At 46.8% G+C, this 15,947-nt stretch overlaps 1 protein-coding gene across 2 annotated transcripts in view; it reads left to right on the top strand.

Moving 5' to 3' along the window:
• Positions 1 to 11,540: 11,540 nt before the first annotated feature.
• Positions 11,541 to 15,947, top strand: part of LOC311058158 (serine/threonine-protein kinase VRK1-like) — a 20,701-nt gene continuing 16,294 nt past the window's right edge. The window contains exons 1-4 of one of the 2 annotated variants that reach the window (XM_084075500.1): positions 11,541 to 11,652; positions 13,038 to 13,180; positions 13,827 to 13,882; positions 14,514 to 14,583. In XM_084075500.1, coding sequence (XP_083931626.1) covers positions 13,054 to 13,180; positions 13,827 to 13,882; positions 14,514 to 14,583 — 253 coding nt within the window. In that variant the 5' untranslated portion in view covers positions 11,541 to 11,652; positions 13,038 to 13,053. The remainder of the gene's footprint in view (positions 11,653 to 13,037; positions 13,181 to 13,826; positions 13,883 to 14,513; positions 14,584 to 15,947) is intronic. The other variant, XM_084075499.1, reaches the window with a different exon arrangement.

Here is a 15,947-nt window from a genome sequence, read left to right as displayed (position 1 = left end):
ACCATATGGACTCGGGCCGGGGTGGGTCACAGCCACGCGCCCACCCCACCCCCCACCCCTAATTAGGACAATTATGCCATCTCCATCACGAGGGCCAGTTACACAAAATGGGGTCGCGCCCCCGCCAAGATTGGTGTCACCGTGCCCAGACTATGAGAGCCTGCGAGAGGTGGCCCTCACAAGGCTCCGCCCTGCTCACAGAGCAATTACCCTGGGTGGGAGGCAGTCGGAGATAGAGGCAGGAGAGAGGGCAAGAGAGGGATACGGCAGGTGAAGAGAGACAGAGAGACAGCAAGAAGAAAAATGAGGTGTAGAGGGAGAGAAAGACAGCTGGAAAGAAGAGAAAGTAGATAGAGGTAGGAAATAGAGGGAGAAAGAGCAAGAGGCAGGGGGCAGGTGAAGAGAGGAAGTTGGCGAGAAAAAATTAGAGTGATGGAGAGAGAGAGAGAGAGAGAGAGAGAGGAGAGAGAGAGAGAGAGAGGGAGAGGGAGAGATGGAAAAGAGAGAGAGTGGTAGAAGGGGTGACAGATGGAGAGAGCTAAACCCTGGACTGTAGCTAGTGATTACGGTATCACACATGTTAATGTAGTTGACTTCTGGATCGATTTTAATCTCAAGACTATTCTTCTAGCACTAACCGTAATCCTAGCATCCCTATTCTGGGCACGTCTTGGTGGGCGAACATTTGAAAAATTAGAAAGGAGTGGGGAAAGAATAATTAATATATAAAAGTAGTGAAAATAGTCAATCTACGAGCTGACAATGCGTCGCCGTCCACACGTTCTGCACTTGTAGGTCGTCTATTTTCGTTCTTTTTTATATAATAAAGGGGGACCACGTCCAGAGGCTTTGGTTATTTGCTGGTCCTTGCCATAGAAGAGTTTGGGCACCAAACACATGAGTCCACTTCACCACTAGTGTGCCTTAATCGACAAATTAAGGCCCCACCAAACAGAAAACCAAGCACAATGCACTGAACTCATCACATAAAAATGCATCAAGAATGTAGGAAGAGGCTTAAGCAATTAATTAACATGCCTCCTAACCCAATTAAATATGACCTCGGTGATTAGTGGGTATTCAGAGCTACACTACAGGTCTTGCAGTGCAACAATTAGCCTGCGTTTATCATCGTCCTTGTTCCACTTACGTTTCCCTTTGAAAAATACCACACATTGCTTGGAGTCTGTCTTCACACCAAAACAGTCCTAGTTTGCGCGATTCTAGCTTTTCGCTTCAGAGTCGAGTCAGAGTCCTTGAGTGTTAAATTGGGCCCTGAGAGTGATCGTAGATCAATAGGCTCGCTGCAGGTGCACCCCTTCAGGAGCGGTAAACAGAAAGTAAAAAAGAAAAACTAGAAAGAAAGGGGTATGGCTATTTTCTACCTCTTCTTTCATCTGAATAAAACTCAACTGATTGGCAGTGATGAGTGTGGAGGACTATCGTTTGTGTGCATGTGTGTGTGTGTGTGTGTGTGTGTGTGTGTGTGTGTGTGTGTGTGTGTGTGTGTGTGTGTGTGGCACATTCACTGCTTCCATTAGTTAAAGGTTTTGTTTGTTAGCCAGGCAACATATTGACCATGTTGTACAGAAAAATAGAGACCAAGCTGGGAAACGTGAGGGAGCTACGGATTCAAGAAAACAAACTGTTATTGATTGGTGTTAGGTTGAAGGATAAGCAGCACATCGAAGCAGCATTTAAGGCCCAATCCTGAGCCGGGACAAAGCACCACCACCTGTGTGCTGGTGTTGTTCATATTAATTTACTGGACGTTGCTGGTGATGTTGGATACAAAATGAATTGGAATTGTGTTTGTGTCCCGTGCCCCCCCCCCCCCTCACCAGAACCACATGACCACATGACAGTTAAATACACACTCTCTTATCCAGTCCACCACCTGATAACATCCAATTCCAACGGTAAAGTACACAGTAAAATACTGTGTATTTAAATCTGAATCTGAGTTAAACATGTATAGAAACACTGTGACTTTTACTGTGTAAGGGCCAGTAACCTGCAATATCATCAAGGATACAACATAAATTATACAAATGAATGTATATTATTTTAATCTAAAGAGAATGATTCTGTTTGTCCCTGAGCAAGACTCTTAACCCCTAATTGCTCACAGGTTCTCATTGGAAACAAGACCGCAAGGACTTTCATGAACGACCTGTTAAAAGGAATTATCCTTATTGTAAATTATGGGGAGAGATTTGTCTCAAAATTATTTGTGAATCCAATACCATGATGCACAAATATTCCATGATTTCCAAATGTGTTTACATGATTCATAAATGTGTTTTGCAATCTACAAATTATTTATTTGTGACCCTTGTAAATATTAATTTGTAATTTTTACAAAAATGTATTATACTTGTGTGTGCATTTATCATAAAATATATCATAAAAAAATATCATAAAAAATGACAATGTTTAACAATTTAACAAGGCAAACGAAAATGGAAAATAAAGTGTCTATATCTATGTTCTCAGGGTCAGACAATGTGTGTACGGTATTTTTTTATGTAATTAGTGGTAAGCCTACTCCTAAATATGCAAATTTGAGGCCACCATTACAGAAAGCTGTTTAGTACTCAAAGAAGTGGCCTATATGCACCCCCTTATTTTCTTTACTTTTCTACTTATCTGTATTTTTGTGTGCACTTCAGACAGTTGCTTGACTCAATATTTAGACATTTAATATAAATGTAATCAGTTGCAGGTGTTCATGCTACATATGCGTACTGTACATACAGTACATACATACATACATACGATCAGCACCAAACTAGTTGGCACAAACACTAGTCAGGGGTCTGCCTTCAGAATAGCCACACCAGGGGCCAGGTGTGGCCCTCAGGGTCCACATCACGGGCCCCCAGGGTTCCACAGGTGCTCCGTTGCCCCAATCTAGACCAAACTTGGCACAAACACTGTTCACTGTTCAGTATGCCATGACAATTGTCACACCAGAGGCCCCCTAATGTATTTTACCTTTTCTCTGTGACAGTAGTCTAGACCAATTATTTGTTTACCAACGTTGAGACTGGACGCACAGGTGATTGTTTCATGCAATCACTTCCCAACATATTGTTTCGGGTGCGTTGGTTTCAGTACATTCAACCTCCTCTTGTGTGTTGGCTAGTGAGGCGCGTCCTAGTGAGACATGACAGAATGGGTTTCATTTGGTGCTGACCTGCATGCGCATACTGGTTCTTATCAGTGTGACGTCGTCTGTTAAGGGGTCTAGACTCTAGACTATACCTGAAGAATATGTACAGGGCAAGGTTCGAGCCAGAAAATGACATGAGACATGAGACTCCACATTAGCCAAAAAGAGACAGACATGGACCACCCGTAATCATGCCATGAAAAACAGTTCACTTAATGACCCAAGATAAGATGACACGTCAATGTAGCTGACAGCAGTTACTGGGAAGTAGGAAGTCAAGCATTTCCATAGAAAAGGGAGTTAGAATCTCAAGGAGGAGAAGTAGGAAATGTACCCATGTAATAGGGTGTGTCTGCTCACTAATACATACGTTTGGTTCCTCAATTGTTGTTTGTCAAACTTTTTTGGGCTGACCCCATGTCCAGCTGACCTTTAGTCTAGTTATCTCCCATCATCACTCTAAAGGGTCATGTTAGTTTCATACTTCAGCATGATACTGTTGATTAAATTACATTATTCAAATAATCATAATTTTCATCATGTCCAGCATTAGATCTGCCACTTCATTACAGTCAAGATCCTCTTTCTTGACCCCCCTGTGGTTTTGTAATAGCCCAGTACTTTTCCCATATTATGCGTGTGACTATATCACAGCATTCGTGCCTCACACCCAATCTACGTGGTTAATTACAACTGTAAGGAATTTAAACTTTGAATTTTTCTAATCAGTCTCATAACAGGCGCTATAACAGGCCGATTTGTGTTCTTTGTCGTTTTGAGTCGTGAGGCACTCACTATGGGAAACAGCGCCATCTGGCGATGCAACAGAGCTACACAATACGCTCCCGGGGCCCATTTCATTGGGCTAGAGGGTATGTCACGTAACCGGCTGTCCCTTCCCCTTTCCGGAAGGACATATAAGGGCTGGTCGTGACGTAGTACTTCCTCTTCAGTTCCTCTGTTCGCAGATGTTACAAGGCTACACGCTTGTTAAAAACTGAATTCTACATTTATTCGACAATTACTACACTTCAGGACCCAAAGTGAGAAACCAGCTTTAGCCCTAAAAGCGGAGACTAGGATAAGTCACCCACGGGTTTTCTCGCTCGACTAAACTCCAGGAAACTAACTTTATTCTACCTCGTGGTGAGCCGGTGTTAGCCCTTAGCTGCCTCTGAGCCTAGCCGCTAGCTGTTACTAGCTTCGGCTACCTCCACAGCGCTAACCCCCTTTCCCGCTGAGAAACTAACTTTATTCTACCTCGTGGTGAGCCGGTGTTAGCCCTTAGCTGCCTCTGAGCCTAGTCGCTAGCTGTTACTAGCTTCGGCTACCTCCGCAGCGCTAACCCCCTTTCCCGCTGAGCTAACTCCCCGAACAGAGCTGTTAGCCTAGCTTTTTGTGAGCCGACGTTAGCTTAAAGCTGTTCTTAGCCTAGCCGCTAACTTACTAGCTTAGCTGTTTGGCTACTTCCACAGCGCTAACCCCCTATCCGTTGAGCTAACTCCCCGAATAGAGCTGTTAGCCTAGCTTTTTGTCGCTCTTTTCCACGATACTCGAACTGTGTTGCTCGTCTCGTCCGGCTCCCGGTGAGGCTGCTTCGTCACAGATACGGCCTGTGCCGGTAGTTTTAGTGGACACCAGCGGCTCTCGCTCTGTCCCCCCGAAACTAGCGGAGACTAGGATAAGTCACCCACGGGTTTTCTCGCTCGACTAAACTCCAGGAAACTAACTTTATTCTACCTCGTGATGAGCCGGTGTTAGCCCTTAGCTGCCTCTGAGCCTAGCCGCTAGCTGTTACTAGCTTCGGCTACCTCCACAGCGCTAACCCCCTTTCCCGCTGAGCTAACTCCCCGAACAGAGCTGTTAGCCTAGCTTTTTGTGAGCCGACGTTAGCTTAAAGCTGTTCTTAGCCTAGCCGCTAACTTACTAGCTTAGCTGTTTGGCTACTTCCACAGCGCTAACCCCCTATCCGTTGAGCTAACTCCCCGAATAGAGCTGTTAGCCTAGCTTTTTGTCGCTCTTTTCCACGATACTCGAACTGTGTTGCTTGTCTCGTCCGGCTCCCGGTGAGGCTGCTTCGTCACAGATACGGCCTGTGCCGGTAGTTTTAGTGGACACCAGCGGCTCTCGCTCTGTCCCCCCGAAACCCTCCCGCGATACTCGAACTGTGTTGCTTGTCTCGCCCGGCTCTCGGTGAGGCTGCTTCGTCACAGATACGGCCTGGCTTTAACCAGCTTAACTGTTTCGGCTACAGCCGCAGCTGCTTCTTTCACCACGCGATGGCTCGCTACGGTCAGGCCAGGGCCTGTACGGGGAACGCCGAAGGTGCTAGCGGTGCTCGCCCAGCACCACCGCGACACTCCCGCCTCCCTACCCCAACTCCAGCTGCCACGAGCGGTGGCCCGCGGTAAGCTAGCCCGACCCCCTTCGTGAGCGGAGTACGCGACGTTGACCGCCCTGTTCCTCCCAGTGTCTACAGAGCAGAAGCAGGGTAGTTTTTTGCACATTCTGTGAGGTCAGTACAGAATATAATGCCTGTTTTTTGTGCCAATAAAATTTGTTACAAAGAACCAAACCTTTGCATTATTCAAACCATGTCGACATGAGTCCACAATGCTAGGAAAATGGTCGGTGCTCGTCCTCCTACACTGTCGGATACAACATGTTATGCATATCAACGTCAGTATATTGTGGTACTTAATGCTTATCACTGTGCCAATATGTCTGTCACACTTGTCACATATTGCATTTCCAAATACGGCTGGGATACGATATAATGCCTTAATGTCAATATATTGTTTTTATTGCCTGTTTTTGTGCTATTATGGTTGTTCTTTCACCACACCCTGCATGGTTCAGACACTATCTGAAATAAACCCATAGTGATTGGACGGAACCGGTTTCTCGGCCTTCCAAACACTGACGGGATACGAAGTATAATGCGTTTATCCATTATTTTTATATAATGTTCGCCATTATGCCAATGTGTTTGCTACACTGAATTGACTAACTCTGAACCAAGCCCTTAATGATTGGACGGAACCGGTTTGTCGGCCTTCCAAACACTGACGGGATACGAAGTATAATGCGTTTCTCCATTATTTTTATATAATGTTCGCCATTATGCCAATGTGTTTGCTACACTGAATTGAATAACTCCAGTGCAGATGGGAAAACCAGTCTCCAGCCTCCACAGCCAAACAGAGGAGCATGTCGCACTTACTGTAAGATCTGTGAAGAAATACCCTGTGATTGTGGTTTTACATGCGTTGAAAAGTACAAAACCTTGTCTTTTTCCAACTCCGCCTGTGTGCCAGGGAGAACGAGGACCGTTCTCGATGGTCTGCCTTTGGGCCCACAGTATCCGAAAAACCCCTCGTCGGTTTTTCAGATACGTGTGGGACAAGCAATCTGACCCCCCCCATGAGCCCACAGTATTTGGTAAAGCCGGTTCTCGTTTTTCCAAATACGTGTGGGACAGAAACACTGCATGTACTGACTCCATTGAAGGTAACAATAGAACCAGTTGTAAAATCAATTGTAAGAACGGTACCACCCCTGTCCGCCAGAGGGCGCCTTTGCACCTTGGCACAGGCGTCACGCCCGTTTTTACAACCGATTCCACCATCTTGGAGAGGGCGCCAAAACGCTTCTGCATCACAGGGCCCTCTCAAGATGGCCGAACGGAAGGTAAACAAGTTACATACTTCCGTGTCCGACCGGAGACGGACGTCGAGCGTCCCCCACCGGATGTTGACGTCGGGGAGGTACCGCGCACTGTCTCACGTGACCTCCCCGAATCCAACTGTTTCCTTTTCCGACCGGAGACGGACAAGGGGCTTCTCCGACCGGATACCAATGTTGGGGAGGCACCGCGCGCGGGGTCACGTGACTTTCCCGAATCCTTCTGTCAATCAGGTAACACCCGTACTGCCTCTATCGAGCGTCACACGTTTGGCAACGCCAGAGCGTGCGAGCGCGTCACTGGTCTCCATGACAACGGGCAGACAGCCGGTGGAGCGAGCAGTTTCTTTAACTCGCCTCAACCCACTAGCTCGCTGTCTAGCGAAATGGAAAGCTTGCGACCCGTCTCATTGGGTGCTGCGCACCATACAGAAGGGTTACAAGTTACAGTTTTGCATGAAACCCCCGATGTCAGACAAAGTGATTTTCTCCAGCGCGACGGGCGCAGCGGCAGTTACGTTACGAGAGGAGGTTCTCTCTCTCCTAAACAATGGCGCAATAGGAGAGTTCTCCCCAGATCGGAAACGCCTGGGTTTTTACTCAAAGTTTTTCCTGGTTCAGAAAAAGGGGGGGGATGTACGTCCCATACTGGACCTGAGAGGTCTCAATAAATTTCTAACGAAATTCAATTTTCGCATGCTGACGAACGCAGCGTTACTACGCACGGTGCGTCAGGGCGACGGATGGACCAGCATAGACTTAAAGGATGCGTGTTTCCACGTTCCCGTCTACCCGGTGCACAGGAAATTTCTGCTGTTGTTTTCACCTAGCGGCTACCTAGCCTCGCTTACGACAACACTGTGTTGCTTAATGCAGCAGGTACGTCAGTGTTACACTGGTTTTCTGTACTGGTCAGGCTCAGTACAGCAGTAACACACTGTGGTTGTACCGGTCAGCTCCCCTGGACAACAACGTGATTTTCCACGTACCTTTACATGCCTCCTATGTCAGACACAGGATGTTCCTCTCATGCGGAGAGGTAATGCAGCCATGTCTCTGAGAGAGAGGGACTCTCTCTACTGAGCAAGGGCATCTTCAGAAAACCGTCTACGAATTGGAACCTAGAGGTTACTTAGGTAACCCCGGTTTTTTTCCCAGTTTTTGGTACAACTGGTTTTCGTGTGTTTTCTGGCCAAAGAAGGAGGGGGGAGGCTATGTGACCCTTTCTGGATGAAGGGGTCTCATCAAGTCTCTTACGAAATTCAGGTTTCGTATGCTGATGACCGTGGCGCTCCTGCGCACGTTCGGTCAGGGGGACAGGTGGACCAACGTAGCCCTGAGGCGCGATTACTGTCGGTTTTTCACTGTCGGTTTCTAGAAGGAGCGTTTTGGTTCCGTCCCAGCAGTCCTCCCTTATAGGGTTCTCACTGGACTCGACCACGCTCGCAGCACGTCTGTCTCAGGAGTGGTTAGACGGCTTCCTGTCCTGTGTGAGGCCTTTCCACGTAGGAAAGACAGTCACTTACAGGCTGTGCGTGCAGGTGGCGGGTCTCATGACTTCAGCCATACACCTGACCTGCCTAAGTAGGCTATTTTGGGACCTTTCAGAGGTGGATGCGGGCTCTCAGGATCCCACCTACCGTGGACCCTCGACAAGGTCTGGTGTCTCCACTTGTGTGGATTCACTTAGGCTGTGCTCATGCGCACCCTTTCTGTCAGAAGGCGTCAGGGGAGGCGCTGTGATCTCACGGACGGCTGTCACGACGGACGCCAGCCTGATTTGGACCAGGTTCGATCGACCACAGGTCGATTTGTTTGCCTCAACAGAGAACGCGAAGTGCTCTCGCTTTTTCTCGGTGAAGGCAGCGGACTTTTCGTTGGGACTGGACGCGTTGGCTCACAGCTGGCCGAGGGAACTGCTTTATGCATTCCTGCCGCTGGAGTTGTTCCGCCCGACGTTGGAAAAGGTCAGGCCCCAGGGCCTGACTGTACTGCCAGTTGCTCCAGGTTGGGGCGTGTGGGGATCGGAGATAACTTCTCTACTCCACGCCGAACCCGGGTCCCTTCCTCCGATCGCGGACCTGCTGACGCAGGTGGGGACCGAGATCAACCACCCCAGCCCCTGGGACCTAGATCTGTGGCTCTGGCCTGTGTGAGGGCCAACCTAGATTCGTGTGGTCTGCCCCCTGACGTGGTGGTTACCATCCAGAGGGCGAGGGCCGTTTTCTACTAGGGCTGCCTATGACGTCAAATGGAATATTTTCGTGTCATGGTGCCAGGGGCAGTCACCAGTGGTGGTGGCTTTTCGGGCCCCGGTACGCGGCTTCCTTTTTCTCTTGCAGAGCAAGCTGAATCAGGGTTTGACCTTCTCGACGGTCATGGTGTACTTGGATGCCATCTCCGTCTGCCACGAAGGTTTTCGAAGGCGGGACGGTTGGCGATCGTCACCTGGTACGGCGGTTCTTGGGCGGGGCCAGACGGACCAGGCCGGGTAACAGGCCTCTGTTTCCGGCTTGGAATCTGGCGGTGGTGCTGAATGCACTCTGCCTTCCCCCCGTTTGAACGTCTCGAGACTGGGAGCCTCAAGGTGTTGAGTCTGAAAACAGTCTTTTTGGTGACCCTGGCTATGGCCAAGAGGGTCGGTGACCTGCATGCACTCCCGGTGAGTTCGGAGTGCTTGAGGTGCTCTGGGGATAGCAGACGGGTTCTGCTGACGCCAAACCTGGCGTTCGTTACCAAGACCGGGGGGGTTGCACCGGCTCCGGTCGGATTGGTTGCGTTTCATCCACCTCCTTTCGCTTCGGCGGTGGATGAGTGGTCACTTTGTTTCTGTCCAGTGAGGGCTTTGAGGCTCTACTGTCAGGTGACGGCGCCTGGTAGGTCGTAAACACGATTGTTTGTCACCTACGGCTGGGGTGACCAGCGGAAAGCGATGGCCAAGTCAACGCTTTCCAGGTGGATAGTTGAGGCCGTAAGGCTCGCCTATACTAGTAGTGGGGCCCCAGTACCTGTTGGATTGGGGGCGCACTCGACTAGGGGATTGGCTGCTTCCTGGGCCCTCTCTAGAGAGGTTTTCGGTCCAGGAGATTTGCAGGGCTGCTGACTGGTCGTCTCCTTCGACCTTTGCAGCTTTCTACAGCCTGGACATGGCGGCTTCCTCGGTGACGCACGCAGTCCTTGGCGTGGCAGGCTCATCTACTTGAGGTGCCTTTCTCCCCCTGATGTGATCCCGTGGGGCTAACAATCTGTTGGGTCCTAGGGAGCAGGGGGGCCCTGTTCCCTTACTAGGAGGTTAGTAGGTGACGAGCCTTGTCTTCTATTAGCTGAATGGGGAAGACTTCGGTCTGTCGGGGTTTTCGTTTATCTCTTCCCTTGTGCCGTGTCCAGGCCCGGTGGGCCTGGGCGTCCCTGAAGCGGGGGCCCGCCGTGTGCGGGTCCCTGAGCCAGTAGGGGACGTGCGTTTTTTTCTGGGGATACAATGTTTTTAACGCTTCCGGGGGGTTTATAGATCCCATAGTGAGTGCCTCACGACTCAAAACGACAAAGAACTAGAGGTTACGTAGGTAACCCCGGTTCTTTTAGTTTAGGAGTGAGGCACTCACCAAACACCCCTTTGTTTCGCCACTGCGAACAGAGGACCTGTGGTAAGAGGAAGTACTACGTCACGACCAGCCCTTATATGTCCTTCCGGAAAGGGGAAGGGACAGCCGGTTACGTGACATACCCTCTAGCCCAATGAAATGGGCCCCGGGAGCGTATTGTGTAGCTCTGTTGCATCGCCAGATGGCGCTGTTTCCCATAGTGAGTGCCTCACTCCTAAACTAAAAGAACCGGGGTTACCTACGTAACCTCTAGTTTTTACCTATAACAGCACCGATCTGTGTAAAACTTTGTATGCGCACTCCCTAGAGGCCAAGAAAAAAACCTTTGCCCTGCATTTTTCACATCTGCCTTTTATAGCGCCACCAGGTGGCCGACTTATGTAAAACACTTTTTTTTTAAATATTACTCCTTCAGATTTGATCCATATTTCACACAAATCTGTACACAGTATCTCTAGTGATTAAGACTGATCTGTTAGATTTTTCATTTTCCATCCTGATTGGCTAAGATTGACATCAAAAGTTTGCAGGAGTGGCCCGTTTTGAACAAAATGCTGCATATCATGAACACAAACTTTGCACGCACATTCGGACTACGTTGAGGAACAAATGCCACCCTTTTAACATTGCCCTATTATAGCGCCACCTAGAGGCCGATTTCTGCACATTTTTAAAATATTATTAATCCTAAAAATGTTGTCCAAACATCACGCAAATCTGTACACGTTATCTCAAGTTTTCAAGTTCAATCCTGATTGACGATTCCGAACGTTGGTGGCCCACAATAACCTACCTGACCTGGCGGAGACCTGTGCTCTGAGTAAAACTTTTTCATGTCACAGACCGTCAAATTGGCACTTACAGGCCAAGGACCTACATTTCAAATGATTCAGAGTTGACACAATACTGTTTTAAATTACATTACATTGTGTTCATGTGATAATTGTGAAATAGATCATAGACAGTGATATTAAATCACTCTGGTATAATGAATAATAACAATCCCTCCAATTGGCTGAAACAGGTATAGCGGGGAGAGGAACCATCCTCCTCATTGGCAGAACAAGTAGTGGGAGGGGCAAGCTTTCAGGAAGTGAGCCTGTCTTGTTTTTGTTTTGCTTTCGGCACTCGGCAGTCAGACGGAGAACCCACATTATTATACGTTTTAAAAACACCTGCCTCACTCTAAAGGTAAGGACTTTATTACCGTCTGCCCTTGTAGCGTGGATGTACTTCATTGGCCGGGGCGAAACATTTGTGTATTAGCTCTGTTTCTACTGGTCAGATGTCCAGCTAGCATTACTTGCTAACAGGCTCAATGTATAGATCACTGGTTCCCAAACTTTTTAGCTCGAGATCCAAAGAGAAATGTGATGTCTGCCCAGGACCCAAAGCGAGTGAAAATAGCCGATCTACAAGCTTGCATCGCGAAGCGTTGTGAGCTTGTAGATCGGCTATTTTCACTACTCCTTAAACATTTTGTTTTCTAATTTATGGGATTTCTTAGATTTGTATGTATTTATTAAAAAATGGTTGAATTTGTTTTTAAATCATGACATTTTTTGCATTTTGGGGGGATTTCTTTTAACATATCTTTGAAATAATAATAATTAAGTCAAAATGTAGGAAACAAAGAATAAAGGGATCGATATGTACTCGTGACCCATAAAAATGTGTCCGCGACCCAAATGGGTCCCGACCTGCAACTGCAAGTAAGACGGTAGATTATGCGGTCATGATACATTCAAAACGTTATATCTATCGAGACAGTCGCTTAATGTTGGCTTACCAGTGGGTTATTTTTCATCTAAGCGAATGCAGAAACTAACGAAACGTACCAGCGAAATTATGCTTTCAGTTTTGTTTCCTCGTATAGACCAATTATTTGTTTACTAACATTGAGCCTGGACGCACAGGTGATTGTTTCACGCAATCAATTCCCAACCTGTTTCGGGGTGCACTGGTTTCAGCACACCCCAACCCCCTCTTGTGTGTGTTGGCTAGTGAGACGCGTCCTAACGAGACGCGTCCTAACGAGACCTGATATAATGGGTTTCGTTGCGCGCGCAGCCAGTATGACGTCGTCTGTTAAGGGGTCTTTTCAGTGTTGCCAGGTTTTGCGAGAGAAATAAGCAACCAGGTCTATGAAAACAAGCCCAAAAGAAGCTATAGGCCACATACCTGAGTACTTTATCGGCTATTTTCAAAAACTACACAAATGCTCCCTGGCACACAACTTTTTCATGAAAATATTTGAGAACCACTGGTTTAAATAATAATAAAAGAAGTTCGAAGCAAGCCTAAATAAACAAGTACATTTTAGCAACAATTGCCCAAGAAAACGCAACCCGCAACTAACCAATATTTACAAGCAACTTAGCTATAATTATTCCACATTTCATGAAATTAAAATCTCTATACTTGACGATATATGGCCTTACATACTGAAAGAACTGTATAAATATTGGGAACATTTACTCTGTCATATATACTGTGTCTGTCTGTCTGTCTGTGTGTTCCTTGTGTGTTCATGTGTGTCAATAAAAGTGACTCAGATTTTTTTCTTACATTTACAGATTTCTCTCAGCTCTCATGGCACCAAGGAAAAGGGCTCTGCCTAAACCACTCCCAGAAGGCTTTCTACTCACTGACACAGAGAAGAAGAGATGGAGGCTGGGAAAGGTCATTGGTCAAGGAGGCTTCGGGTTGATTTATTTGGGTAAACCATAGTGATTTTGTTATTGTTACGTTTAACCACTTGAATCCCAGCGAGGAAGAAATTATATTATGCTATTAGGTGTGTTTATATGTAACCTTTATTACAGTACATACATTATGTTGTTCATCATCTTGTGTCATTCATCTTTGTGCCCTGCGATACATGATATTTTACATGGTTAAGAGCCAAGATGTCTCTCTTTTGGCTTGATGGCTATTGTTTATGGTACAGCTTGTCCTTGTAACATGACAGTATAACTATGGTCTGATTCCTTGTGCACGTGGCAGAACGACTGTACCACAGGCCTGTGTGTACTCATTGTACATCTCCCCTGTCCACCCATGTATTAAAGCACCAACACCTTCTAAGTAGTGCCTCTGCCCCCGTTTATTTCCTATTACTGATTGACTGTGAATTCCACCACACCAACTAGCATCCCTATTCTGGGGCAAATGTGTGGTGAAAATAGCAGATCTACCAGAAAACTGGAGCGGACATAGCATGAAGCCCTGGGGGACCCGGTCAACTAAGTATATAGGGCTTAAGTGGTTAACTTCAAGAAACCTAATTCAGTATGTAGATCTAAATCTAGCTTTTCCATAAAATGTGTTTAAATGTATGTTTCACTCTCCCCTACTCCCTCCAGCCTCTCAGGATGTGGACACACCTGTTGCAGCTGACAGTGATTTTGTCATAAAAATCGTGAGTATCCCAACTCCTCCACCATTGTTTTCTAAAGACACTGTTGATGAAAGGATAGAATGCTTCTTCACCACTCATTTACCTGTAATAAGATGACGCTGAAATATCAAGAGTTTTGACTCTGAATTTAGGATGATCATAAATGTTCTTTGGCATTTTGGTTATATCCTTTTATGTCCTATCGATGGTATTTGTGTGTCTTGTTTCAAATATACTACTGTATACCTGCTTATTCTATACCTACACTACCTTAATATCACACCTGTGCCAGTACTGATATCAGTTATTATTATTACAACAACCATACTACTGTCATAGATCAGCTATCACCAATGTTCAACTGTACTAATACAATTAACCCATTAAAACCAGGAAAGCACCTGTGTCCTGTGTGTTTAGATGTTAGCGTTGGCTATTCAAAAATAGCAGAGGTACAAGTTCACAGCGTGTCACTTCGTGCCACGCTGGGAGCTTGTTGTACACCTGCTATTTTTGAAAAACCTTGAAATTGTGAGAACTACTGATTTAGATGGCATTTGTAGAACCAGCCTCGTGTGTTAATGGGTTAATGCTTTGTGTAAAGGGGTAAGACAAGAGTGAAATGATCGACATCATCTGCTTGTGTGTGCAGGAGTACCATGAGAATGGGCCCCTATTCTCCGAGCTCAAGTTCTACCAGAGGGCAGCCAAGCCAGAGAGCAGTGAGTAGCAGCCCAGTGGAGCAGGAGTGTATTTGACTGATGAAGTGTCCATGCTGACGCAGGGGCCCTCGCTGCCCGGCCGCAAAGCAATTAATAAGCCAAAGCAAACATGTACCTCCATGGCAGTTATCCTCCCCCTTCTCTCTCTGTGTGCTCGCCTGAGCTATCCAATGCCTGGCATTTGCAAGGGAGCTGTGTTTATGTGCGGGGGGTTGGGTGGGGTGAGAGGCACTCGCACATAATGATGCCCGAAGCCCCCCGCTGGGGCCCCTGACCACCTGCCAGTCTGGTGAAGTGCCAGTCAGGCTGGTCGCCATGAAGGCCCGAGCCAGGACTACTGCTCTGTTAGGGGCCTCTCTGTATGTGTGTGTGTGTGTGTGTGTGTGTGGGGGGGTGCGTGCATGTGTGGCACTGGCACGTGTTGGAAAATGTATGTATGTTTGCGTGCGTGCGTGCGTGTGTGTGTGTAACATCTGAGCCAGTCTTCACCTTGAAAAGGGGGCATTTTTAGGTATAGACTTTGAAACGGGTAACGGATAAATTTAAGTATAGATGTTTGAGGGTTAGTTTTAGGGAATTAATGTAGTCTGCACATTAGTAAATACAAATACGTGTCATTGATTAGTAAAAGTATGTTCTTAATTAAAAACCTAAGACAAATCTCTCCACTATAAATATACTAAGAACCAACACCCACCCCGACAGTCTATTCAGTGGTGGGATTCTAATGCTGACAATGTTGGAATTTGTGTGCACCTTCATGCTCCCCGGAGTGTTACCCCTACTGATTTTGATATCTCACAATCTGTAATTTGTGTCTTTTATAGTGACCTAGGTATATATGTATTGACTGTATGTTGTCTTTTAACCACTGCACAAACGAAGTTTCGAAAGGAAAATAAAGTTGTTTGAAGTTGAATCTAATGGGAAGATTGCCATGAAAGTTGCTGAGTGCATTCCTCAGAATGTTGGCTTTGTTTGCACAGAAGATATCTCACAGTCTAATAGGCAGATTGCAGGATAAGCCCTACTGATTTTAGTGACCCAATGGTCTTTCCTCAGCAAACATTCTTGATTGAGTGTAAGGAGCAGAACAGCACCTAGGGCAAGGGTTCCCAAACCTTTCAAACCGCAACCCCCCAAAAGAATCATATTTGAACTGGGGACCTCCCACCCTGGCAAGCACTTGGAATTGAAGGCATTACATTTAGTGTGACTCGGTTCCACAGATAAATATTGTGAAAAAGCTGAACTACAAGCTCACAGCACCTCGCACTGCGAGGCGTTGTGAGCTCTTAGATCGGCAATTTTCACAATGTTTGCGTCTTTCTTATGTAATAGTTCACAATTTCGCCAATTTTGTA

Source organism: Gymnoscopelus microlampas, assembly GCF_963454915.1.
Source record: "Gymnoscopelus microlampas genome assembly, chromosome: 13".
Taxonomy (NCBI): Eukaryota; Metazoa; Chordata; class Actinopteri; order Myctophiformes; family Myctophidae; genus Gymnoscopelus; species Gymnoscopelus microlampas.
This window is presented reverse-complemented; position numbering and strand designations above follow the sequence as displayed.